This window comes from Polyodon spathula, chromosome 5, assembly GCF_017654505.1.
Source record: "Polyodon spathula isolate WHYD16114869_AA chromosome 5, ASM1765450v1, whole genome shotgun sequence".
NCBI lineage: Eukaryota > Metazoa > Chordata > Actinopteri > Acipenseriformes > Polyodontidae > Polyodon > Polyodon spathula.
Window position 1 is genome coordinate 66,685,895 of NC_054538.1, and position 26,097 is coordinate 66,711,991.

A 26,097-nucleotide genomic window follows, 5' to 3' on the forward strand; every position below is an offset into this window, starting at 1 on the left:
GTTTACACGTTTACACAATAGTGTTCAATGGATCAATAAAATGCTGTTTATTTTGAGTGTTTTGTCTTGTTTAAAACTTTTATTTATAATAAACCAGAGCAACAGCGCATTCACTCACAAACCTGTTGTTTGTCTACTTGAGATCGTTGAGAAGAATGGGCGTTAAATCTGCCAAGCATTTTCTCCTCGAATGACATTGAAATGCAACGAAATCCTGTATTTTGGAACTTGGTGATACTGCAACAGGACTGTCACAGCCTTGTTTACCTCTGTATTTCTATCTGGTGAGCAAAACCATTCATCGGAATATTAAAATACGTTTTCATATTTAGAGTACAGCAAGCAGGCAAGTGCGATTTTCTGCTTTCCTTGCAGACACTTTTTCAGAAGTTCAAAAGACCCAGCGTTCACTGAAAATGGAGTGAATGGCTGGAAAAAAAAAAAAAAAAAAAAATCTGCAGAAACATTTGTAATCTAGCACCACAAACTGTGTTCTGAAAGGTGGCAAATTTTCAATTTTTCAAATTTTCAAAATTTTCTGAGTGTAGCGTCAGTTATCAAATTCTCACAAAACGGTGGTCCGTGAAAACAGACAGTATGCTACGAAAATATTTTGCCACAAGTTCTGTAAAATTGGATTCTGATCAAGCTGTTTTTATAGATAACAGCAATTCGAATAAATGTAGAAATGTAGAAAGAGGACGTTCCAGGCAAGGGAATGAGCGAAAACGATTTAGCATTTTCGTCGGCTGCCTCCTGCAGCAGTATGGGAGGGCTCAGATTAGTGGGAAAAATGGACATTAAACCAGCCAAGCATTGTCTCCTCGAATTACATTGAAGTGCCAGTTAAACCCTGTATCTGTACTACAGTGTTGATTCTGATATCCCAGCTGCACTAGTGGTCTGGCAGTTGCGCAGTAGGAAAGGTTTGTTAGATCTGCTTTGCACGCTTGCGAAAAAAAGATCGTTCTTCTCTCACAAATATTTTTTGTGTTGGTCAGAACAATTTCTCGTGAGGGTTTGGGCAATTTATTTTGGGGAGACAGTAGTGCCACTGGCTGAACGTTTGTGGCAAAGGACCTGTAACGTACCTTTGAGCACCGCTACTGGGAAAATATTCTTACCTGTCATGCCCAGGGGTCTTTCACATCCTGTGACAGAGAGAACATCACTCAACCCACCAGGACCTAGTATCCAAAACACAGCTCTGGATTTAATCGAACTACAGCATTCAGGAACATGTTGCTATTGTTAGCACTGTCTGCGTGTCATTTGTGGTTTCCTGGAAGAGCGTGTCTTCTTCTCCTACCCTTCCAACCCTTTTCTCTGCCCTGCACTTAGTGACACAGTGTATCAGTGTTTTTGGGCTTACCTGTGGCCTGGGATGTCCCTTGACCAAGCACTGCAGCATCAGCATGTCTCCCTCCCGAATGGTGTAGACTCGCTCGCTGATGTTGTCATCCTTCACCACACATGCCTGGCCCGAGTGAACTATCTGACCGCTAGCCGGAGCTGAAATACAAAGCAGACCCTGTCAGAGGAGCCCAGTAAAGACACATACTGCTCAGAGACACACACACACAGACAGATGGACAGACAGGCACACAAACTGACAGACAGATATAAAAAATAAGTCTGGTTAGCTTTTTTGACCATAGTTACTGTCAGCAGTGAGCACTCGAGACATGTGTCTTTCTGTGTTATGTATCAGTTTATATTAGTGAAGAAGGAGATGGGAAAGAAGATGAAATCAAAGAAGATGACCTGCCAGCAGGCAGTGTATTGGTGAAAGATCGATGCAGTATGAATGCTAACTGGGGCCAGCTGAATCAGATCAATACATTTAACAACAGCACAATCAATACCCACAGATTTTAGAGCCTAACATATGTATTTATGTAGTGAAGTATTCAGAGAGTATTAAAGAATATCGAGTATGGAAGTTTAATCACACAGCAGATTGACCGAGAGAGGCAGAGGGAGGGTACCTGAGCAGCGGGGTGACATCAGAGGTTTTAGGGGGTGTTTGTTTCCATTGAATTTCCTAAACGCTTACACTTTAGGATCAAATGCATTTAAATGCTTATACTTTAACATAGTGGAGATATTTGTAATCAGCCAGGAAAGCCATTGTAGGAAGATCACCATCACGTTTTATAAATGATTGCAATATACATGTGTGTATAAGATTGTAAGTGAACAGCATTTAATTGAACTCTCTATGGAATAACTTGGCCTGCACTCAACAATTACTACTATGTAAACACTAAGGCCAACCCCTAATGATTTTGGTAATGTTTAAACATTTAGGCAACATTTTAAACTCTATTCACCTCCTAATAGTGATATAAAATTAATAAATAAGAAAAAGTTTTGCAAGCTGTCTGTGACTTATTCAATATTTCATATTTGCAAATGTTAAGATAGTTCACTATCCACGGTGAGGATTAAGATTGCTGGATTTAGAGCTACCATGAATTTGTAAACAACAGAGACGAGTTAACTGTCCAATAATGAGCTGCGATGCATCAAAGTCATGCATGAGCAATCCCTGACACACAGTCAAAACAGCCTGACCGCCAAGCTAATGCACAGTACATCACAGCCTTGTTGCACTGAAACCTGTTAACCAGGGTTTCATGACAGAAAGTGTAAATAAGTGTCTCCTGCCCTCTGTCCTGAGTCTATCTCCACCTACTTTCCAGCTCTGTACTCTGGACCTGCTAAACTATTGCTTATGATTAACCTCATGTCAGTTCCTTTTAAGATGTTAAAGACTTCAATTAAGGCCCCCGTATTTTTTCTTTGTTCTGGTATAAACAAATCCAATTCTTTCATCTTCAAAGCACTCTCCTTTAAACCCTGGGATCAGTCTAGTTGCTCTTTGTTGGACTGTCTCTGAGATTTGTCCGTAGTAGTCATAGTGTGTGCAGACTCTCATAGAGTCTGTGACGGGGAGGACCCCGTCACTGGTTCTTGCGCGTATGTGTGGGATGAGTAACAGGAGACGCATTACAAGGCAACTAATTGAGTCGACAGGCTCTCCCAGCGCTGAGCTGATCGGGAGGTCCAGACTGGCAAGAGGGCATTGCCAAGGACTATGCATAAACAAAAAAAAAGCGTCTTTGCTACAGCTCGAGGCGACTTCACTGCCATGCTATACAGACGGGCGCTTTGTTTACATCGAGGAGGAGAGTGTCCGCTCTGCAGGACAAATACTACGGAACTCTTCAACTGCAAGACGGTGTTCATGAAGGCTCTGCTCAGCCAGGACCGTCAGAAAGAATCTGGAGTTGCCAGGAGGCCAGGACTTCGGGAGCAACAGCAGTAGGTTAGTTTAGGGTATGCTGATCCCAACCGTTATAGAGAGGGTTTCGTAATGTAATCGGTTCCAGGAGCGGGACGTCACTATTAATGAGGCTACAGCTCACCTTGTGTGTCAAACTTTTATTTTTGGCTTTGTTTTGTTTTCTTTATTAAATCGGACACTAGGGCTACCATTGCTGGTTCCCTAGTGGCAGCACCTGTGTGTTTATTAAATCTGCGTGCCTGTGTGGTGTGCCAACACCCACTGCTCTGTGCATGACTCGTTATTATTTAGTTCAACACACAATTCTTTCAGCACGTGAGAGTAAATGTTGTATCCGGGTTGGGTGCGAGAGGAAGAAAGAAGGATTCTGTTGTAGTTACAACTGCAATGAAATATGATATTGAAACAAGATTTTGACATGACATGCATTGTTTATTGACTGTATTTAAACCAAGGTTTTATTATTATTATTATTATTATTATTATTATTATTATTATTATTATTATTACTATATTACCAATTATAGCCTTTTGTTTAGGAATTACAAAGGAGAGGGGACTATAGCTGCAGCAGGAGTGGTTACAATCTTTCTGTAACACAAGAGCCTCAGCCATCAACATCTAGTTACGTCTTTAAGAAAAAGATTTTGTAGGTGGAAAGATTTCACGGTTACGGAGAACACAGTTTCACAACCAGAACTCGTGTAACACAAACCACTGCAGGATCATCCAGACTTCAAATACAAAACCGATTTCTGAAGTAGTAAACATTCACAGGGGCAACAAATTCTCCACCGATTTCATTTAACAGATTCAGAGGACGAAGGTCCGACTGACGTGGAAGCAGACAAAAATAGGGGTAGGCTTACTGAAATGGAGAGAGGGGGTGAGGAGGACAGAGAGTAGCGGTAGTGCAGAATTAAGAGATACAGGCAGAGCAGGGACAGTGCAGGCAAAAAAAATATTACTGAGACAGGAAGCGAGAGATAAGCCAAAAAAAATATTACTGAGACAGGAAGTGAGAGATAAGCATAACATAGAATTTATGTGTACTTAAACAAAAGCGGAAAGTGCACAAACACAAAGAATTGTATTATCATACAAAAGTACAACTGCTTAAAGGTACACAGGCAGATAACTCCCCATGTAGCAATTTTACTTTTACTTTTTCAAATGATTACTTATGAGCAGTAGTAGCCTACTGGGTAATGTTGATTGATAGAAGTGTAACACAAACTGATAGCCCCCCCTTAGTTCATCATGTGCATTTCTTTCTTAAAAATGAGCCCTATTCTCATGCACCGACAAACTAGGTATTGTGCCCATTCCAAACATTGAATACCATACTGGCCCAAATTTAAGGCGGTCTCTTACTTTTCAAAGATTTTTTCAAAGTACTAATTCACGCAACAAATGGGGAGGCATTCACATTGTACAGTTTCTAAGACTGTTTTGTAAAACAGCAAAAAATATGTAAAGATAACTTAATAAAATGTAAATTAATAAAAAAATAGAAATTGCAGTAAATAGATATTGACTATGGCAGCCTGTAACTGCAATTTGTTGGCACGCAAGGCCCCTGGGAGCATGAGACACCAACACAGACACCATGGATCTGACAAGCGGCATTGAAAGAGATCACAGGAAGGGTCGAGGCAGGCTGACAATGGGATTAAATGGTAAAGTAATAGAGAGAGAATAAAACGCTCAAGATTTTACAGACAGGTGTCAGCGAGCAGCATGGAGAGAGAGGCCCATGGGGTTCAGGATGTGAGGAGAGATAAATAGAGATAAGAGAGAGAGAGAGAGAGAGAGAGAGAGAGAGAGAGAGAGAGAGAGAGAGAGAGAGAGAGAGTCTGTACACAGCCCCATCACAAACACATAAACACACAGAGACGCACCCCGAAGCACAGCCCCTAACAAACACAGAGACAAAGTCCATCACGCACACACACACACACACACAAGCACACACAGGCACAGACAAACTCAATGACACACACTCTGTTATGCACAAATACGGCACACCAAAAGGTACACACACCCAGAGACACACAGACACACTACCAGAGACAAAAGTGTATACACACACACACAATGAAAATGAGACACACTCACACGCAGCTTCTAACATAAACTCTCATATACATCCACAGCTCCTTGCACACACACACACGCACGCATCCATACTGTATCCACAGGTCTTGGGAAAGCTTGTTAATTTATTTAAAGACATGTTTATTTTCTCTAGAAAGACTGTTTAGAGTAAGGTGTTTGGACAGCAATGATTTCTGTCCTGTCTGTGTGCCTACGTTAAGTTTACCCCACTGCTGGTAAATGTTTCTAAACCTCATGCGAACAGTGAATAGCAGTCTTGAGTAACACAACAGAGTCAACTTGAATCTTCAAAGCTCTGAGTTGTGACAGTGTTTTCAGTCCTGGCACCTCAATAAGCACCTTGGTAATATTGGTTCACTCTTTATTCTTCACAACAGATGTCCAAGTCCACACATCTGAACACCTCAATTTACACTTTATGCTGCTGTGCAAAGTTTCAGATGTACCTCTGCCTTTCTATGAGCTGCATGTCAGTTGTGTTTTTGATGGCCTGGCATCTCAGCCCATTGTACTGAAAGGACAGGCAAGGGCTAGACACAAACCGATGACATTACAAACACCTTAACATTCAGCCAAACAGCGAACTCCACAGTCCAGAGGTAAGTAGTGTACATGCCAAATGCTGATAAAAGAATGGTTGAATTAGGAGCAATCAACAAGAAAAGGACTTGACCCTAACCCTAATCCTAACCTTAACTCTAACTCTAACTCTAATCCTAAACCTAAACCTACTCCTTCACCATAACCAGCATCTCTAACTCTAACCCTCTTTCATCAAGCACCCATGTTCAGCTAGGTCTGTTGACAGTTTCAACAGTTTTAAGAAGCGCTCAGTGTATAGCACTTTAACTGAGAATATATTGAAATATTGCCACAGCTTTATTGCTGCTTGATATAGTCATATACATGAATGTAATATAAATGTGCCCTTGCTTTACTCCTCTAATTTGAGCATTTCTACAATGCAGCAAATGTCTGATGTATTTATGTATTAATAAGCAGATGATCTTTGGTCACACTGCAGAAATACAACATGCCTGACAGTTAGGACTAGCCACATATTTGATCTCAAGATCTCTTGGATTCCACTTATTCTACATTCAACTGCTCTAAACAGCTTCACAGAAATTACATCGAGTTATCATATTGAAAACACAACTCAGTGGAATTTAATTTCTTAGCTAATAACTATGGTTTATCACTTGATCTAGCACAGTCAATGATTTCCCACCTGAGCAAGAGGGATGAACCTTGGTGTTTAATTGCTGTGTATTTGAAGAGCCAGTCCTCACATGGAGGAAGCTGGAGCAGGACACCGGCAGGATCAATCATGTGAGTGCCTTCTTTTTATTGCTCCCAGCTGACTTGGGCTGCACGAAAACTCCTAATACAACTCCTGCTAACACAGCTAGATATGGGTTTGTGGGTGAGTTAAATCTAACACTGTGAAAACGAAGTTACAGTTCACGCTGACAAGCTGACAAAACTGAAATGGCTTCAATACAAAAGGCCAAATTTCAACAGGCTAAAACGGAAGTTCAAGGCCCTTATTTTTCACTATTGGTGCCAACTGAAAATACTGTGATTAAGAAAAAATATATATATATGGTAAACGGTATACGGTAAACTTTCAGATGGGAAAGTGGAGCAGTCTAACCTTTTTAATTGAAAAAGCCTCAGAACATGACTTGGAAAGCCATTCCATACTCTCAACAAGCTAATAAACCCAATTCCAAGCAGACTCATACTTCTTTGTTTTGACAAATGGAAAACATGATCAGGTGGGAAACCAACCTAGAAGAACCTAATGCAAATTAGGAATGTGAAAATGGTGGGAGGGGCAGGGGGTGCATAAGGAATCAAACTATGAATACAATTACTTTCCATTTCAATTATTACTGTTTACCTTCCAATACACAGCACCAACTGGTGACCAAATACATGCATATCTTTCAGAGAATGTAAAGCTAAAGCTTGATGAATATGCAGATTTTGTAGTTGTCTTCCATGGGACAGCTTTTCAAGCTGCAAGCAGAAAGACATACAGCTACAGATTTTGACATCTTATTACAGGGAATCATTGTGGTGAGTGTTGTTGGTCTCCCTTTTATGCCTGGAAGTTTGATTAAATGTGCCTTTCAATGTATGTGTATAGCTAGAGTTTAAACAGCCATTCCCTATGATTGCAATGCTGGACAGGGCTTGTGTGACCTTTTGAAACGCTAAATAATAAATGAACCAGTCTGTCACCTGATCCTATCATTATTGATCACTTCATTTCCGAGATGTAGTCACTTGTATTGTCCTGCGAATTGGCGTTCTTCAACAAACGTTGGAAACCGCTTTGATAAAGTTAGGTAATAGCCCAGGATCTCTTCCTTACTGCCTGCCAGGGGGTACCCTTGACTAAGAAGAGTTAAGGGCATCCCAGCCTGGGTCATGGGACCCATTTACGAAGAGACCCATTTACTGTCCAAGTGAATCAAAACAAAAAAAAATTACTTTATGTGACACATTTCCCTAGCTACCCTGCACATTCAGTGTAATAATATAGTCATTACAAATATGCTTGCATAGGTACTATGCAACAACTTGATTAATTACAAAATAAAAATGAGAGTGGTTACCAGCATGTTGTGACCACAAGCAGTGAACAAAGCAGAGTACAAATGTTTAAATTTTAACTAGACCTTTATGGTGGGTTTTATATACCCTGATTAGAGCTAAATCTTGGAGAACCTAATGTTATTTGAGGCAAGGAAATCCAAGATTAGAACAAGCAAATCATTTTGATTTACTCTGAAAAGTGTCGAATGGATCACAAGTGTAATTTTCAATTGTTTTCTGTTTAAATTATTTGTTGAGGTTGTGTGTTTTGCAAGTTTTCAACAATACTGACCTTGATAATACATGCTGGAAGGAGAGGTGCGACCACACTCAGAGGTCCCCAGGCTCACAGACATGAGCTTAAACACAGTAAGAGAGCTCAGCACAGAAGTGTGAAACAGTTACATCTGCTCATACACAGTGGAGTATATGGTTATGCAAATCAGAAGCTGTCAAACAGCTCGTTAACATTGAACATACAGTATCTCAGTGACAGAGGGAGCCTCTCCTGACTGCATTCTAGTGCCTTTACCTATTGTTTAATAAGTTACAAGAGAAGGAATACTCAAGCAAGGCTGGATATGGCAAGGTGCTTCAAAACTTTTCTTATTTTGAATGTACAGTAATTACGTGACTAACACAACATGGACTGAATTGAAACAATAAATGGCAGCTCATTGTGCATGCAGCTCATAATAAAACCTAAAATGTACAGCTTAGTTGCGATATTGGTGGAAAAGTGGGCCAATGAATCTAATTTTACCCCCATATATAAAGAATGAATGCAAATTTAAATATCAATGTTATATTGTCAGCTCCCTGGCTATGTCAATACAGCCAGCCTTTGTATAATCGGATTCCAAGTGTCTTTCAAACAAGTGTATATTAATAAGCGTTAGAATTCACAGGTCAAAGAGCAATTCTGAGCAATTATTGTGAGAAAAAAAGCGTGTCATTTGGTAATAAAGTGAAGCAGGCTGCATGAAGGCGATCTATCTGTGCTGATTTATATTAGCTGCACAATAATAAACTTAACAAAAATCAACTTTATTTCTATAGCTCCTTTCACGCTAAAAGCAGATCAAAGCGCTTTACAAAGAAAATGCATTTAAAATACCAAGAAAATGAACATACTTGAAGAGTAGAATGTTTATTTTAAAAATATTAAGAATTAGTACAAAAAAGGGTTACAAAAAAAAAACAATACAATACAAACTAAAAGAAAACATTCATTTTAACCATTTGAGGCAACAGAAACAAAACACATTAAAAGTACATTTGATTTTAAAAGGCTAGATTATAAAAATGTGTCTTAAGTTTTAGAAATTGCCATTGAGGGTGCCTCTCTGACAGAGAATAGCAGGGAGTTCCAGTCTGGAAGCATTTAGAACAAAAAGCAACCTCTCCTTTCCTTTTGCGCTTTACCCTCAGAACACAAAGTAAGTCGCTGTCAGCTGACCTCAATGGCACATAGGCTGATATGGAGTTAACATCTCAATTAAATAGTGCAGAGCCTGGCCATTAAGTGTTTTAAATGTTAGTAATAGAATTTTAAAATCAATCCTATAACTGGAAGCCAGTGCAGTGATGCCAACACAGCAGTAATACATGTGCTTTTCTTTGTTTTAGTTACTGTATTATGATTTGAATGAAACCCTGACTGAAACTTCTCCTAAATAGAAGTAAAAGTTTATCTTATTTATCAAGTTAACATGACTGTAGAGATTAAACATCTAATTTGCAAAGTCGTCCTGGAGGTTCAAAACAAACCAACTTCCTAATCATTCCATTTCAATTAGCATCGTCATCCTCATCGCAGCTCTCTTTCATTTACTGTAAATTACAAGCACAAGGTTGCTGTAGGAAGATAATTTTGTTTCTTGAAATCATTGAGAAGCTGAATGAACTGTTTTTCACTGCAGTCAAGATCTGTTTTAATAAGCCCTTGATGTCAGAGAGCAATGGTGTTTTGACTATTGACTCCTGAGTGACATCTGAGGGAAGAAAAAAGTTTACTATTACACCAACTCCAGCTTGTCTTATTTAACAAGCGTGGTGGGACCACGTCCCAGTTAGCTCTGAATATAAGCACCACGTAGGGTTATTGATGGAGCACGTTTTTATACACATGTGAAACCTCAAGGGCTGTATTAGTCACCTCACCACAGAGAGCAGTGAGTATGTTTGGGATACCTTGCCACGTTGTTGATGTTTAATCAATGGGATCTTTTTTAGATCAATCAGCTACTAGGAACTGAATGAGCACTGATGGGTTGAATGGCATTCGCCCATTCACGAAATTTTCTTATAGTCTTAGACCACCAGCCGTATAAGCCTTATTGAAACATACCGTCAGTATAACTGCATACTGTCACAGATATGTTCGTAGAAAATACCACTAGGGAGACAGACAGATAGGAATCTGTTTTTTTTTGTTGTCAGGAAGCTTTTTTTTTTTTTTTTTTTAGCGAAGCTTTTTCTAATTTTCTGAAGTTTGAGTAATAACTTGTGAGATTTACGGCACAACGAAAATTCACAAAAGCCCCCTTGTGAGTTCAGAGGGATGGTGATTTGTGTCTCCTCTGCTCCTTCTCTTTTATAAAACAAATTTTGTTCAGAAACTGCAGCCATTGCCATGGCGACTGACACAAACCCCTACAGCGTCTGAAAAGCCATAAAGTGGAATTGAGCTATGGTGTCCCACTGGGGCCGCAAACAGCATCAATGTTTTTTTGAGCTTGAAAGATAGATGAAGTCATTAATAGATAGAAGCAAATACATACTTACTTTCTTTATCTATGGAAAGTTAGCTTCATGGTGCATATGCTATGACTTCAAAGTTTAATGCTTTAGGCTTGCCAAAACTCTGAAAAACAACAACTTTGTTAAAAATTGAAAGCAAAGTTTGGATCGCATCCATATGGCTAACTAAACACTAGCACATTCCCTATTTAAAACACAGCAAGGATCTATCAAACTCACATAAACTGTAGCAGCTCCCTATTAAAATATAAGAAAATTTAACAAAGAGAGGAAGTCATAGCTGATTGATCTCAAAAGTCAAGTCTGGTCTTAAAGGATTTCAATCAACAACATGGCTATGTAACCCATTTAAGACCCACACAACTCTCTGTGTGAAGAAGTTTATCAAACCCTAAGTCTATCTCCACTTAAATTTCTCTGCTTTGGACTCACTGAACTTTATCAAAGCAAGAACCCTGTTTATAACTGGATCTGATCTCTCAGGGCTGCTCGAAATGAACTCAGAAACTGTTTCTCAGCCCTACAGCTAACGCAGCTGAAAAGGCAACAATGCACCTGCTCTAATATACATCCTGCATGTGTCAGCCTTGGGACAAAACTGAAGTCGAAATACAGCCAAGATTTTCCTGACAATTGTCAGAAGTGTTTTCTGCAAGAGTCAAAATGAATAAAGCAAGATAAAGCATGCAATAATGTTAGAGAGAAATGGGAAACTAAAAGCCTGTTGAGTCAAAGCATCAGAGCCCACATCAGACATTAGCTGGGTCCAAAATGTTTTCTTTTAAAAGTAAAGGCCAGCATGTATAGTTGAGCTGCTAAAAGGGCAACTTGGAAGGTACTCTAATGCAAGTGTGTTTGAATAGCTCAGGGTTTAGATAAATTGTTTGGCTGCTGTGTGGAAGGCAGCGTTTGAGTAGCCCAGGGCTTATATAAATCGTTTGGCTGCAGTGTGGAAAGCAATGTGTTTGAGTAGCTCAGTGGTGAGAGAAAGTGCTGGACGCTAATGTGGATGGAAGTGGTTTTGAGTAGCTCAGTGTTGGGCTGCAGTGTGGAAGGCAGTAGGTTTGAGTTTTTAAGTAAATTATTAGAATCATTAAAATGACTCTAGAAAAAACTCAAAGTAATATATTTCTTTAAAAAAAAGACAAGAAGCACATTAAAGCATACAGTGCTGTGTAATAAACTGAACATTTAGCAAAATGTGTTTTGTATATTCAGCTGGCACACAGAGGAATTGTATAAATGAGGAGGAGAATGTGAAGATCTGACAGAGTGAATCTACAAACACATCTTCAGCACATGTAGACAGCCATTGTTCTGAAAATACGAGTTTCAATGTTGCAGATTCATAGCACAGAGATGAGAGTTGAAAGAACAGCCCGATAGAAAATGAGACAGCCTGTTCTGAAAAGTGTGAAGCTTGTGGAGATAATGGCTTCACAGACACTTAAACACAGCACCTTACACTTTGAGCTTGTTACACATTCTTCACGTGCCTGTGGCTGACAGTGTGTACTGAAGTCTTGAGAAACATTCTTTATGACAAGCAAAACATTAAATGCAGTCCTGAGATACTGGGATGGGAGTTCGACAGTTTTACAGCTCCGTCTTGGTGGCAGCCATATCAGAATTTCAAATTCTAACCTAATTGCAATTCCAAATTCCATGACACGTTTATATTTCTGCAATTATGAAAAATAACGGTGAATGAAACTTTGAGATTTTTTTTGTATTTTATCCCCCTCTCTCACACACATTGTAATGTATGTTGATGTGTTCAGTGGCCACCTCTTAATCAAGTTGCAAGTGTATTTCTCCCACTCTTTGCTTTGTCAGGCTCATGAGAGAGAAGCGATGCAGGTTGTTGGATCATAACTTCATTTGTCTTCCTCAATGTCTTCAATGTTGAAATTAGTTTAATTTACATACTATATAACTGGGTGATGTGAACCTCACCCCCAGTTAATAAAGTGTGAATGCGCTCTTAATGGTCCTATTTGGAGGAAGGTCTGTGTGTGCTGGTTTTGTATTAGAAAGGACCATTGCACAGGTGTGAATGGCACTAGTTACAGAAGGTGGAAAATGAAAATAACAAAATTGAGAAGGTAAGGAAAAGATTAATTTATTTTGTAGATTTAGTGATATCTTAGCTGGGAACATCTTCATGTACAGTGGAGTTATTTTGTTAATTCTGAATGATTATTAGTTGTGTGATTGATTGTTGCTCCCTCGTCGTCTTTCTTTCTTGTAGTGTTTGATAGCATATAGTTCTGATATACATGCGTGCTGTTTGATCCTCACCTTAGATCAGAAGAGAAACAGGTGCAGATAGCCAGGGCAGTGCGGCGGACGCGAGGCAGACACCACCTCTGTCACACATTTCCATACAATTAATTACATGAGAAGAGCTTCTGAATAATTAAAGACCTCCCTTTAACTAATTTTAATTATTAAACATCAGTGTGTACATAATTGAATCAATAAATACAGAGTTTAGATAATGAAACAAAAAGACCAGATGGAAACTTGATTAAAGCTGAACGCCACCAGGTTATTTATGGTGAAGCTAGGGTACAGGACTCTGAACAATATGTTTAACATTTGGGGGGGGGCGGGACTTATAAGCACTGTAGGGAGGGCGTCTAGGCGTCTTGGGAACGTAAAATAAATTTAAAAATAAATCCATCACATGGAGAATAAGACATGCCACACTGACCGGATCACAAAGTCTATTTTTTTTTTTTTTTGTGCAGTACATTTGTGCATGCTCCTAACAACAACATCAACAACGACAACAGCAAAGCAACAGATGATTTAAATTCACAATGGGTTCATTTATGATTACACACTTCAATGAAAAAGTGAAAGTAATCTAAATAATCATGAAAGGCTTCCTCTCATGGTCACTTGTTGTAACCTGCATGCTTTTGTCTCAGAAGACCAATGTTAAACTTGATGCTTAGATTCATATCAGATATGAACCTGACCGGACCCCGCTGCTCAGCTCCTCAAGATTCCTATCCAAGTATCAGACTTCACCTTCTTTAGCTTTCTCAAATATAACCAGGTCATGCAAATCCATGAAGTACTAACTCATCCAGACCCTGCACATACTTTATGTTTCTTAGATCTGAGCAGATTGTGATCCATGAAGTTTTGACTAGGCCTGGCCTAGCTGCTTAGCTCCTAAGATCTGACCAGGTCACAGTCTCACAGTGGTACTGACATTGATGTATGGCTTTTGATACTTGTCATTTGTCATTGTGTGTATCAGGCTGGCTGCCAGGAGAAATATTCATTGATAAACATGATTACTGGTAACACTAAATATATACAGCGCACTTGAGAAAAGCGTTCATAGTCAGGTCATCACTGTGATTACTTATGATGTAAATTGATGTAAATTGAAGTGCAGGTATCACATTCCAGCAGCACACAAGTGAGCTGGCGTCTCTAACCTCCTTGGAGACAGGTGGGGGTGCATTTATTACCAAGAGGGAGGAAGAGAGAAATCCCTCCACTTGCACCCAGATATAAATGGATGTAAAGATGGTGAGTGTCACTGGGATTTGATCTATCCGCTGGTTATCGGATAAAAAAAAAAATTGACTAGAAGAAAGTTGAAAGTGTTTATAAATAAATAAAAAAATATATAAATAATAGCAAATGCGTCTTGACACAGCAAAGGCAACTGTCTGAGAGAGAGAGAGAGAGAGAGAGAGAGAGAGAGAGAGAGAGAGAGAGAGCAGTGATACATCTGCTGGATGTGTAATAAATATTTATAACTGGAAATACAATAATAGAAAAGGAGAGTTTATCTGGCTTGTTTTATAATGACAGCGAGAGATGAGGCCAAGAAAGAAAAGATAGATGTGAGAGGAACGGGGGAGGAAGAGCGTGAAGAAAGTGCAAAGAGAGAGAGGAAAGCAAAGAAAAGATAAAGAGAGAGAAGGCAGCTATATAAATTTAACCAGCCTTACAAAAGGCTGAACCCACCTTTCCCAAATTGTCCTGAAAATATAAATGCATGTGTGACAGGGTGCTTGTGTCACGTGTGTGGGTAGCTGCTGATTATGCATAACAGAGAGACCATGGAGGAGGAGTTGAAAACATCAGCAAAAGGTGGTCATGTGATGTTACCAGCCATGGTAACACACAGAGGACACATACATCAAGCTGTTCTAAAAGCAGCAAAATAAAACACAGTACAAAAACTACAACTAAAAGGTGCTACACAGGGCGAGCACTAGCCCTATAAACGAGGCATCCCGCTCCAGGCCGGCTACACTACGTAACCCTCAATATACATTACATGGGATCACTATCCCCTAAACTAACCTACTTATGAGCCAGTATGGCTGGGCATTGCCTTCACAAGCACCGCTTGCAGTGTCAGGGTTGCATAGCTGTCGTTATTGCAGGACGGTAGCATGGCATTGCAATCTCCCCGAGCCATCTCCACCAGATGAAAAGTGTAAGGTACTGCACGCAGGAAATAAAAATGTACATTATAAATATCATATGGGAGATATTGAAATTGGAGAAGGAATCTATGAAAAAGACCTAGGAGTTTTTGTTGACTCAGAAATGTCTTCATCTAGACAATGTGGGGAAGCTATAAAAAAGGCTAACAAGATGCTCGGATACATTGTGAAAAGTGTTGAATTTAAATCAAGGGAAGTAATGTTAAAACTGTACAATGCACTAGTAAGACCTCATCTTGAATATTGTGTTCAGTTCTGGTCACCTCGCTATAAAAAAGATATTGCTGCTCTAGAAAGAGTGCAAAGAAGAGCGACCAGAATTATTCCGGGCTTAAAAGGCATGTCATATGCAGACAGGCTAAAAGAATTGAATCTGTTCAGTCTTGAACAAAGAAGACTACGTGGCGACCTAATTCAAGCATTCAAAATTCTAAAAGGTATTGACAGTGTCGACCCAAGGGACTTTTTCAGCCTGAAAAAAGAAACAAGGACCAGGGGTCACAAATGGAGTTTAGAAAAAGGGGCATTCAGAACAGAAAATAGGAGACACTTTTTTACACAGAGAATTGTGAGGGTCTGGAATCAACTCCCCAGTAATGTTGTTGAAGCTGACACCCTGGGATCCTTCAAGAAGCTGCTTGATGAGATTCTGGGATCAATAAGCTACTAACAACCAAACGAGCAAGATGGGCCGAATGGCCTCCTCTCGTTTGTAAACTTTCTTATGTTCTTATGTTCTAGATGTTTTTAAGCTGACGGACACTCGGTCAAGACCTGCCCTCCTAGTGATTGAGGACAATTCAGCCAATCACCTGCTGCCTTCCCCTCAACCAAGCCTAGTAGGCAGCAAGTCTCAATCGAGAACCCATCTGTAAACAATCATTTAAACTCTTATTAACTCTAAAAAGATACACAAACCCATTTCCACATACAACTTACACCAACACTAATTCCCCATTGTGCAGGGCAATTGCCCTGCTACAGCATGGTTACAGCAATCTTCAGGGTATAAATATAAGCAGGATTAGTGAAATACACCATAAACTACAGCAATATTTAATAACTTTTAAACAAATTAGCTTTTGCTAAATTATGCCAATGCCATGCTGTGCTGGCAAAAAGCTCAAACACACAAAAGAATCAGGCACCACAACACAAAGTAGTGTAATACAGTACAGTAATGAAAAACAAACCAAATCAAGAAAGTTCTGTGGTGAATAAAATCTACATCTTTGCATCATAAATTATTACAGCAAACTAAATCACATTTCTGTGAACTTGATCATACAAACATAGGTATTTGTATTCACCAGAAATTCAACCTGGTAAATAGTTTTTTGTTTAAATTCACCTGAAACAAGACTTGAAAATGACATTTGTTTAAATTACATAGTGGCAATAAATGCAACAAAAAAAATATATCAGTGAGTAGAGTCTAGTGAAAGCATGATACAGCACAGTTTGGTAAACCTGACCATGGTAAATAAATAGCATAAGTAAGGGGAAGCAGCAAAATAATAAGTTTACCATGTCAAACATTTAAAAGGGGTCTACAGATCAACCTCATTCTAACAGGACATGGCACAACCGCTAAGGAGCTGCCTATTTATTGACTAGTTCTGTAAGATTTTTTATTATTATTATTGTTTAGGACCAATATATTCAGGACCGGTAATTATTTCAAAGTTAGGATAACAAATTAATAATTCATTTAAAACGGCGGTACTCAACTCTGGCCCTCGCGATCCATTCCAGTCCTGGTCTTTATTCCAATCAGGTCCTAAATTACTTAATTGCCTCTTAGCAGCTTCAATTAACTACATTAGTGTATTGATTATGTCGTAATGATAAAGGTGTCGTAAAGAGAAGGACTGTTTTACGTTAGGCGTGAAGAGAACAATAAACTAATTGACTTGCTCTAGACTTGAGTCGTGAATCACTACATGGTACCAGAAGTGAATAAAACAATTAAAAAGAATAAACACGACAATGGAGCAGATAAAACCAGAGTTATGCCTTAGTGGTATTGTCAGTGAGAACTGGGACCGGAAGTTTACAACACTTTCAAACTCACGGAGGAAGAAAAAGGCAACTACAATGACATGTTGAAAAAGTTTGAAGATTACCGCATGCCCCCAATGCAACAAAACCTATGAGAAGTTTGAGTTTTTCTGTCATATGAAAAAAGAGCAGGAATCAATTGAGCAATTTGTCACAGACTTGAAGTTAAAGAGCCAGTCATGTAATTTCAGGGATATAACTGACTAATTGATCAGAGACCAGCTAGTGATGGGAGTACAAGAAAAGAAAGTGAGAGAACTTTTATTACGTGAGACTGACATAAATTTGGAAAGAGACGTTTAAAAAGCCTCGACAGTAAAGATGCAGACATGCAAACAGTGAGCAAGAAGGTTAGGAAGCATACAGGAACAAAAATGAAACTACACAGAATGACAGAATAAAAGAAAACCAGAGAAAAAGAGATAAATGTGACAGTTGTGGATTTTATGTGTACATTAATAGTAAATGCCCAGCTCAAGGAAAAGTCTCTAATAGCTGTAGCCATTCAGATCAGTTTGCAAAAATGTGCAGATCATAGTACAGAGTGCAAAGTGCATACTGTGAATAAAGGATCGGAACTCAGAGGTAGCAGCGATGAACAGGAACGTGAGTTCTTTGTGGGTGCTATTGGCAAGATTGAGGATAGCAAGAAGGACTTGGTTACTGTGTTGAAAATTAATAACTGTCTAATTGCTTTGAAGCTGGACACAGAAGCACAAGTGAACATCATTCCTGTGAAAGAATTCAATGCCTTGACAAAAAAGGCAAAATTAAAAAATAAATAAATAAATAAATAACATGTTGCTCTGCACGCATACAACAGAAGAGACATTCCATCAGTGTGAACCTGACTTGCTAAAGTTGAGTGGAAGGGGCGTAAAGTAAGCGTTTACTTCATTGTTGTTACGTTGGACACTCAGATGATTCTAGGTCTTGCAACCTGTGAAAAGCTGGGCTTAATTAAGAGAATTTACAGCATCCACAAGGCACAGGAACAAAAATGCACTGTGAAGCAATACATGGATGTTTTTACAGGTGTGGGGTGCTTGCCCAGAAAGCACAAAGTACAACTCTTTTCAAACCCTAACTCCAGCACAGTGATTGGACACACAAAGTTTGTCCCTCTTGTTGTGGTGAGTGACAATGGTCCACAGTTCAGCAGTTTAGAGTTTACTAGGTTTGCAGCGGAGTATAAGTTTTCTCACACCACTTCAAGTCTGCACTTCCCACAATTTAATGGGCAGGCCAAAGTAGAGGTTAAAATTGTAAAGAGGTTGTTCAAGAAACCCATTGAAACAGGAGAGGATTCTAATTTAGCCCTATTGGCTTAGACAACAGCGCCACTGGAATGTTGCTTGTCTCCAGCAGAGCTGCTCATGAACAAGATAAAGACGAGGCTTCCCAGAGCCACAGGAACTCCACAGACCAAGGCAAGGGTTAAATTTACTTCACAGAACAAGATGTGTTATAACAAAGATGTGGTATTGGTACCCGTAGCCCCACGTTCTTTTCTGGTGGAGACCGAAAGAGGTCAAACTCTGAGACGCAATTGTCGCCACCTTCTAAAAACAAGAGAAACATTTTAAGCAGCACCTGAGATGGACAGTGAACACAAAGAGCCAATACAGCAAGTAAATGAGCAGGATAACAGCAACAGAAACAAGGATTCTGCTTCGTCTCTGGATCACCCTGTACTGGATTCTTCAATTTCATCTATGGTGTCATCTACTGCTTGGAAAAAGCTTGCTGGTGTCAGTGATGAGCCCTTGCATTGTTCCTCACACAGAACAATTTGACCACCCTTGCGTCTGACTGAGGAAATTTAAAATAAAAACAAAAATAAATACATAAAAAAGGGGAAAAGGGGGGCATTTTATGTTCCCTTTTCATGGATGTAGGAGGATCACTGCCCATATATTCAGGAGAAGAGACTTTATTTTCCACTAGAGATGTTGTTCCTGTTGTTCATATATAAAAAAAAAGAGGAAAGATATATTGATATGTCGTAATGATAAAGGTCTCGTAAAGAGAAGGACTTTACGTTAGGTGGGAAGAGAACAATAAACTAATTGACTTACTCCAAACTTGAGTCGTGAATCATTACAATTAGAACGTGCTTGGAGTAAGAACCTGGACTGGATTTGATCTCGAGTGCCAGCATTGAGGATCACTGATTTAAAATATTCAAAATTAATAAAAGATCAGTGTTAAAATGTATAAAATAATAATAATACATTAAACATACTTGCTGTTAAAGGCTAATAAGGCAATTGGTTAAACTCTGCTGGTAGCATTAAGCTTGCTTTGCAATAGTGTTTGCCTTCTAATTGTTTGTATAAAGTTATTGAAGGGTCTTGTATTCAATAACCAGGAAGTGAGGTGAGTTGAGAAGTTGTGCAACATGTGGGCTGCAGTAATAAAACAGTAAGATTGGAATCTGTCCGCCTCCCGCTGAATTATTGATATAAGAGTTATTTCTTCACCACATCTGAACCCTAACATTACATTTGTTATTTATTGAAACTGAAGAAGAAATATAAAAAATAGGATGTATCACTGCAGAGTTGAACTGGTGCTGCATTACCTTCCCAGAGCTTCTCTTTTGAAGTTGATAATGTCTGTTTACACCCGATATGTACGCATTGTTGTTTCATTATTATCATTAGCTTCACATTGTCTAAACATTTTTTTGCTACTGAGTTTGCAGTACAGCACAAATAGCAAAGAATAATGTTTTATCCTGTGATGGTTTTCATCAGGGAGCTATCACATTCCTCTGAAACAGCCTCTAGATTGATACCATGTTCACAGCATGGGCTACCTGCTATCTTCACAGAAATATTACAAACAAAATACATATTTAAAAAATAACACACACACAACAAAATGATACAAAATAATGTTAAATTCACATCATTAATTCATAGAGCGCCATCATCACACTCACAGTTGTTTGAGAAATGCATGTGGAATATATTAGAAAATGGTAAATACAGTGCAACAGTACTGAAAAAACTACACTACATTATGAGCGTCTCTCCAGACAGAATCCAGAAAATCCCTTACAAAGGTTTACCACGTAAATTTGCACCTCTATTTTGTGGTTTTCCCATGTTATATAATCTAATAATATATGGTATAATACATGGGTGTTCTTCTTCTGTTAGCACTGAGGAAAAATACAGCGAAGAAGGAGTGGGGCTTGGCTGGAGATGTAGTGATGAGTGTCCTTTGCTATGCAGTACCTTTTAAACCTGTTTTACTGTGAAAAAATATATTTTAAACAGCGCATGTAAAATAAACAGCGCGTGTGAAAATAAATTGGATCTGACGCGCCTGACAAGCACTGAATAAATGGACAGCTAAGGGTTAATAGTGTTCAGTGTGCGGATCTAGTATATGTCTATGATGCGTTCACTATGCTTTATTACACTTTGCTATGCATTTGGTTAAGTTTCCTAACGGATGGTACGTCACTACTCATAACACCTGTTGCTTCCTGGTTGGTCTTTTAACATAGAAGTGGTGGGCTGCTTTCCGTGATGAGGAGAGCGTGGAAATGTTGTGTCTGCTATTTTAGTTTCAAGTCTGCAAGACCTACCTTGCCTCCCCCCCAATACTGTTTACAATGCAGAACCTTCCTTCACGCAGTACTGCTGCAGCGCTGTGCCTGAGCGTGGAAATTACTGCTGATTGGAAATGGAAATGTCTTGATTGTTTCACTCCTCCCTCTAAGAAAGCTCATTTAAACTATCCGAGGATACTTCCATGGTAGTTTAAGTTGTTTAATGATATCTAGGTGTTTTCTTTCCACTGTTTTTCTATTAATCTGATTTGGTTTTTATCAGGGGTAACTATATATATATTCATCATCTTGCCATTTTGTTAACTTAACCCATCTATAGCTCTGCCTGTCTATAGAGTGGTGTACTCATAAAAACAAAAACAACAAAAAACAACTCATGCAAACTTCTGCTCATTGGAAGCCTTTACCGTGTTAAATAAAAATATTAGACAGCTGAAGCTAATTATAAAATTAAATAGTTCTTTATCTGATGCAATACAAATGAAAGTCATTTTAAATGTTTTGTCCCACATGAACCTCATGGAACTGGTTATCGTCTTCACAGGGGAATACAGATATTTCTCAGTTCAGAGAGCTGTACACACGGTATGTGAACTACCTTTGCTATAATAACAAGGACATTGAGGCAAACAATTACGGTTTAATAAAAACAAAAAATGGTTTTGTTTCTCTCTACTTTCACAAGAGACAGGAAACATAAGATAGAATTTAAGTGAACGCAATGTCCTCACAAATATATAAAAACAGTATGTGTGTGTGTGTGTCTGTCTGTCTGTCTGTGTTGTGTGTGTGTGTGTGTGTGTGTCTGTGTGTCTGTGTGTGTGTGTCTGTGCGTGTGTGTGTCTGTCTGTGTGTGTGTGTCTGTGTTGGCTCTGCAGTCACTACAGAACAGAACAGACAGGGTAGAGCTTGCAATGATCCTTTCATAATTGGTTCCTGTACCTTTAAAATACTGAATATAGTTAATTTGCACTACATCCTCAGTTGTATATTTCTCAGTAGTGAGCAGGGTGGAGAGCTAAGTAGACTCGGATGTATCCAGAGTAACGTGGAACAGCTAGTGGGATCCATTATAGAAGTACCCAACTCTGTGTTATAGAATGGAACTGTGGAACTAGACTACTAAAATAAATGTGCTTGTATTCTTTGTCAGGGCTCTAAAATGCTGCCTTCCCATCTGGATTAACATCAAACCAGCCTGACCACCATTACAAGCTGGTAAACTCTAGTCCCTGGCCTATCTAGACTCTGCAGCGCGTATCCTAACATCAATACAGCTCTCCCCTCACTTGCAGAGCCTGGATTCAGAGCACATCCCACAGCGGCCAACACCGCCATTGGATAAGGAAATCCAGCAATCAGCCAGATTACCCTTTCCCATTGATGAAGTGGCAACACAAAGAGCAGATGTAAGAGTTTGACAAAATGTTAAACTAATTACGATTTACCAAGCAGCAGCGCACTCCACCTGCATGACAACTCTGTCCTTGGGAGCCAGCAGCCTGCCACACTGTATGAGGTGCCGTGGTTTTCAATAGTGGAATGAAAGAGGCAATGCCATGGCAGGAAGCCAAGCCATTGTTAGGATAACACAGACCAGAGAGGAAAAGGGGCATCCCACTGGAGTGGAATGTCATAGCAGCTTTAATTCTAATAAAACCTTTGAGACTGATACCCCATATACAGCACTGGGATAGATCTGCTAATAAAACTATATATATACAGTATATATATATATATATATATATATATATATATATATATATATATATATATATATATATATATATATATATATATATATATATATATATCACTGGAAAATACAGAAATACATCAGAAGAGTAAAACTGATTAAACTAGTTCAAACACCTGCATTAGTTACTAGTTCAGTTTTACTAATGAGTCATTGGAATTTCACAAATTCCAGGCAGTTGGCCCTTTCGCCCAAACTAAATAATTATGAACTACTATAGACAACCCATTCAAGACCTTCTCATATATGAAGAGCTTGATAGCCTATTTCACACCCTCAGGTAATGAAGAGCTTGATAACCCATTCCACACCCTCACAGAGAGTGGTGAGCTAACTTCAGTAACCCATTCCACACCCTCACAGAGAGTGGTGAGAGTACAGAATGGGTTACCGAGCCACACTGTTGATGCTGAATCGTTGGGATCAATCAGATACTAGGAACCAGACAAGCACTGATGGGCCGAATTGTTCATACACTTTTTAATGTTTCTTATGTTTCTTATTGTCAAGTATTATGAATCAGTTCATATGTACAGTATAGATTCTGGCAATAAAACTACACTGCTGTTTCCTGTTATGGTGATTTACGAAACGGTTTCATCACAGATGGATACTAAATGAGGTCAGGTTACTGACTACTCAGGAAAGTATGTTTGGTTTCTTGACAGAGAATCATTTTCCTGGCAAGTCTTTCTGTACGTACATAATGGGGGTAACACATAGAACATTGTATGTTACATTTTTACTATGTATAGTTAAATAATTACAAAGTATAGATAATCTGGATTTTTTGTCAACACGTCCCAAAACCAGGTTGGCCAAAGCACTGTTGGGCGTAAGTCAAATGGAACATAAGTCTACTCGGATTACAGTGAAATCAGAGATAAATCCGGTAATCACAATCGCAATCAGAGTTTTACTAAGCTTTACTTCACAAATACAGCAAGCAAATTAAAAGTGAAACAACTACATACATGTTGTGTTGCTCTGCATAATTCACAACTGTGATAATAATAATAATAATAATAATAATAATAATAATAATAATAATAATAATAATATCAAATATTTTCCATCTGATAAAGTACAAATACATGTCAGATGGCTGTATCACATCAATACCAGGGTCTACTATATATTATAACAATTTGTATCTGTCAAAGTCTTTTGTTCAACCATGCATGTCTATTCTATAAAAGGAGCACAATGTGTAATTGATTTGATTAGTAATGTTCTTGCATAGTGACTGTCACAGGAAAGTGAGTGCAGAAGCAATGTCACAATTTGAAACAGAGGGTAAATATCACTCTCCTAATTGTTGTATTTATTGCCTAATTATTTTCCTTTTCGTGTTAATTTGCAAGCTGCCTCTATCTTCAGGCTTGGAAGCTAGGATCCAACGTAGCATGCACAATCAACTCCATACATTCACTACATCATGTTAGGCTTTCATTGTGAGGAACTAACATCATTAAACTGCTAGGAATAGCAGATATATGGGTTGATGTAAGGATAGGCGTAGTGCAAAGAATTGATGCTGCAAAATTCTTATTGTCTAGAGGTCAGGCAATTACTTTGCACTGCGGCCTATGTAAGCTTAACAGCAATGCAAATTACTTAACGCACAAATAATGAGCTGTAATCATGATAATGAGGGTCGTAATCAGCATCGCCTGTGCATCGGGCTATTTAGCGGCTGCACTTAAAGCCCGGAGGTGAGGGGAGCTAGGAGTACAGAAAGCAGTAGGCGCTGTAGATTTGTGGAGCGCAAAAATCAAACGAGCAAAGTCCTCTTAGCGCACAGAAAAGAACAGAAAAGTTTTCTGAAGAGGAGCTGAGAGTCCTTATGGCTGAGGTCACTCAGCATGGAATTTAGTTATTTGGAAAAGCCAGCCAACATTAGTGATTCTACCAAAGAGGTCATATGATCCTCTACAGTGTAGAAAGTCAATGTTGTCGGTGTTACCAGGAAGATAGTCAACCAGGTGATGAAATGGTGAAATTCAGCTATTAGGTCTAGGATGACCTGTGGAGTGAGATGATAATGCGCATCCTCTGGCATTCTAAACAAAGTGATCCTGGGTTTGAATGTACGGGGTCTTATCCATCTTGCCCTTCTCCTCTGAAGGTTTTTCTGCCCGTCCTCAACAAGAGCCAAGCGTCGCTGCATCAGGAAGTGTACCTTAGCAGCCACCCTGAGGCCAATGACAGGTCTCTGAAGGCATGTGGTTTGCACCTTGTAAGAAGAGGTGCAAAGTTTTTGGAGGGTCAGCAATTGCCCAAGTATAAGGCAAAATCCTTACATCTTATTATAATGTTTGCACCCACTTAGTATTACAAATTTCTGACCAATTCCATGCTCTTTTCTTCATTTGAATACATTTCAGTATCATTTATGACAGCAAATGACATTATGACATTTCAGTATCATTAATGACAGCAAAGTGCTCATTTGATAGCTGGTGCAGAACGTCAGGTGAAAACCATTCTTTACAAACACTGCATTTCTACAAACACTGCATTTTTAGTGGCCTCTAAAGTCCCACTTTACAGCCGCTAAACACGGTTTGCGCCTCCCAAACACCAATTTTGGCCATAATATGGGTGTTTTGCAGCCACAGATCACGTTGCATGTATCCTTACATCAGCCCCATAGTCTGCTGCCCATCACCTTTCGTCAGTTGGTAGTATACATTGCACGAGACAAAAACTAACGGCAAAATAAGATGTGCTGGAATGTTCTGCAATCTGGAGTTTTGTTTTCGAAGGGGCTTCATGATTTATAATAAATATTTTATCTATTTTATTTGGGGGTTGGGAGCCACCAGGATGCAGACAAACTTCCCATCAAAGGCCAGAGATTATTGCTCCTCTAATTCCCCCCCCCCAAATCCGAGGAATTAGGGCCCCCAAATTACTGAAATAAACAGAAGTACCAGAGTGGTGGAGTGGATTACCCATCACTAAATGATCCATATTGTTTGAAATATGAATTGCCTGTAAACCTGTACAAGTTTTATAACGTATGTACTAACCTGTATTCAGATGGGAATGTGGGTGTCTGGTTTGGAAATGGGCCAGTAAAATAGGCAAAATAAAACTGAAACTTACTGGGAGAAAGCATTGCAGCAGTCATTAGCCGAAGCTAGATTGGGGGTGCAAGCATGAATTAGTGCGTGTATTGAGCCTCATGATCGTGCACCATTGATTTCAATGTGGGGGGGGGATTTTTTCTAATGTTTTACTTGGATAGGCTGATACATGCCTTTCAAAATGAAACATTTAAAAGAAAACCAGGGGATTAAAACCTACTGGTTGCACCCTGATTTAAAGGTAAAACACGGTGTACCGTGTTTTAATATGCATCTTATTTGGGGAATGTCTTTGTTAATCCTTCATGTTAGTTTAGCCC

The 26,097-nt window shown here is 39.1% G+C and overlaps 1 protein-coding gene across 1 annotated transcript in view; it reads right to left on the reverse strand.

Annotated features, from left to right (window-relative positions):
• The window catches only part of LOC121316191 (MAM domain-containing glycosylphosphatidylinositol anchor protein 1), a 174,657-nt gene that overhangs the window by 141,451 nt on the left and 7,109 nt on the right, over nucleotides 1–26,097 (reverse strand). Inside the window, exon 3 of the mRNA XM_041251079.1 lies at nucleotides 1,373–1,512. Within this exon, the coding sequence (XP_041107013.1) occupies nucleotides 1,373–1,512 (140 nt within the window). The remainder of the gene's footprint in view (nucleotides 1–1,372; nucleotides 1,513–26,097) is intronic.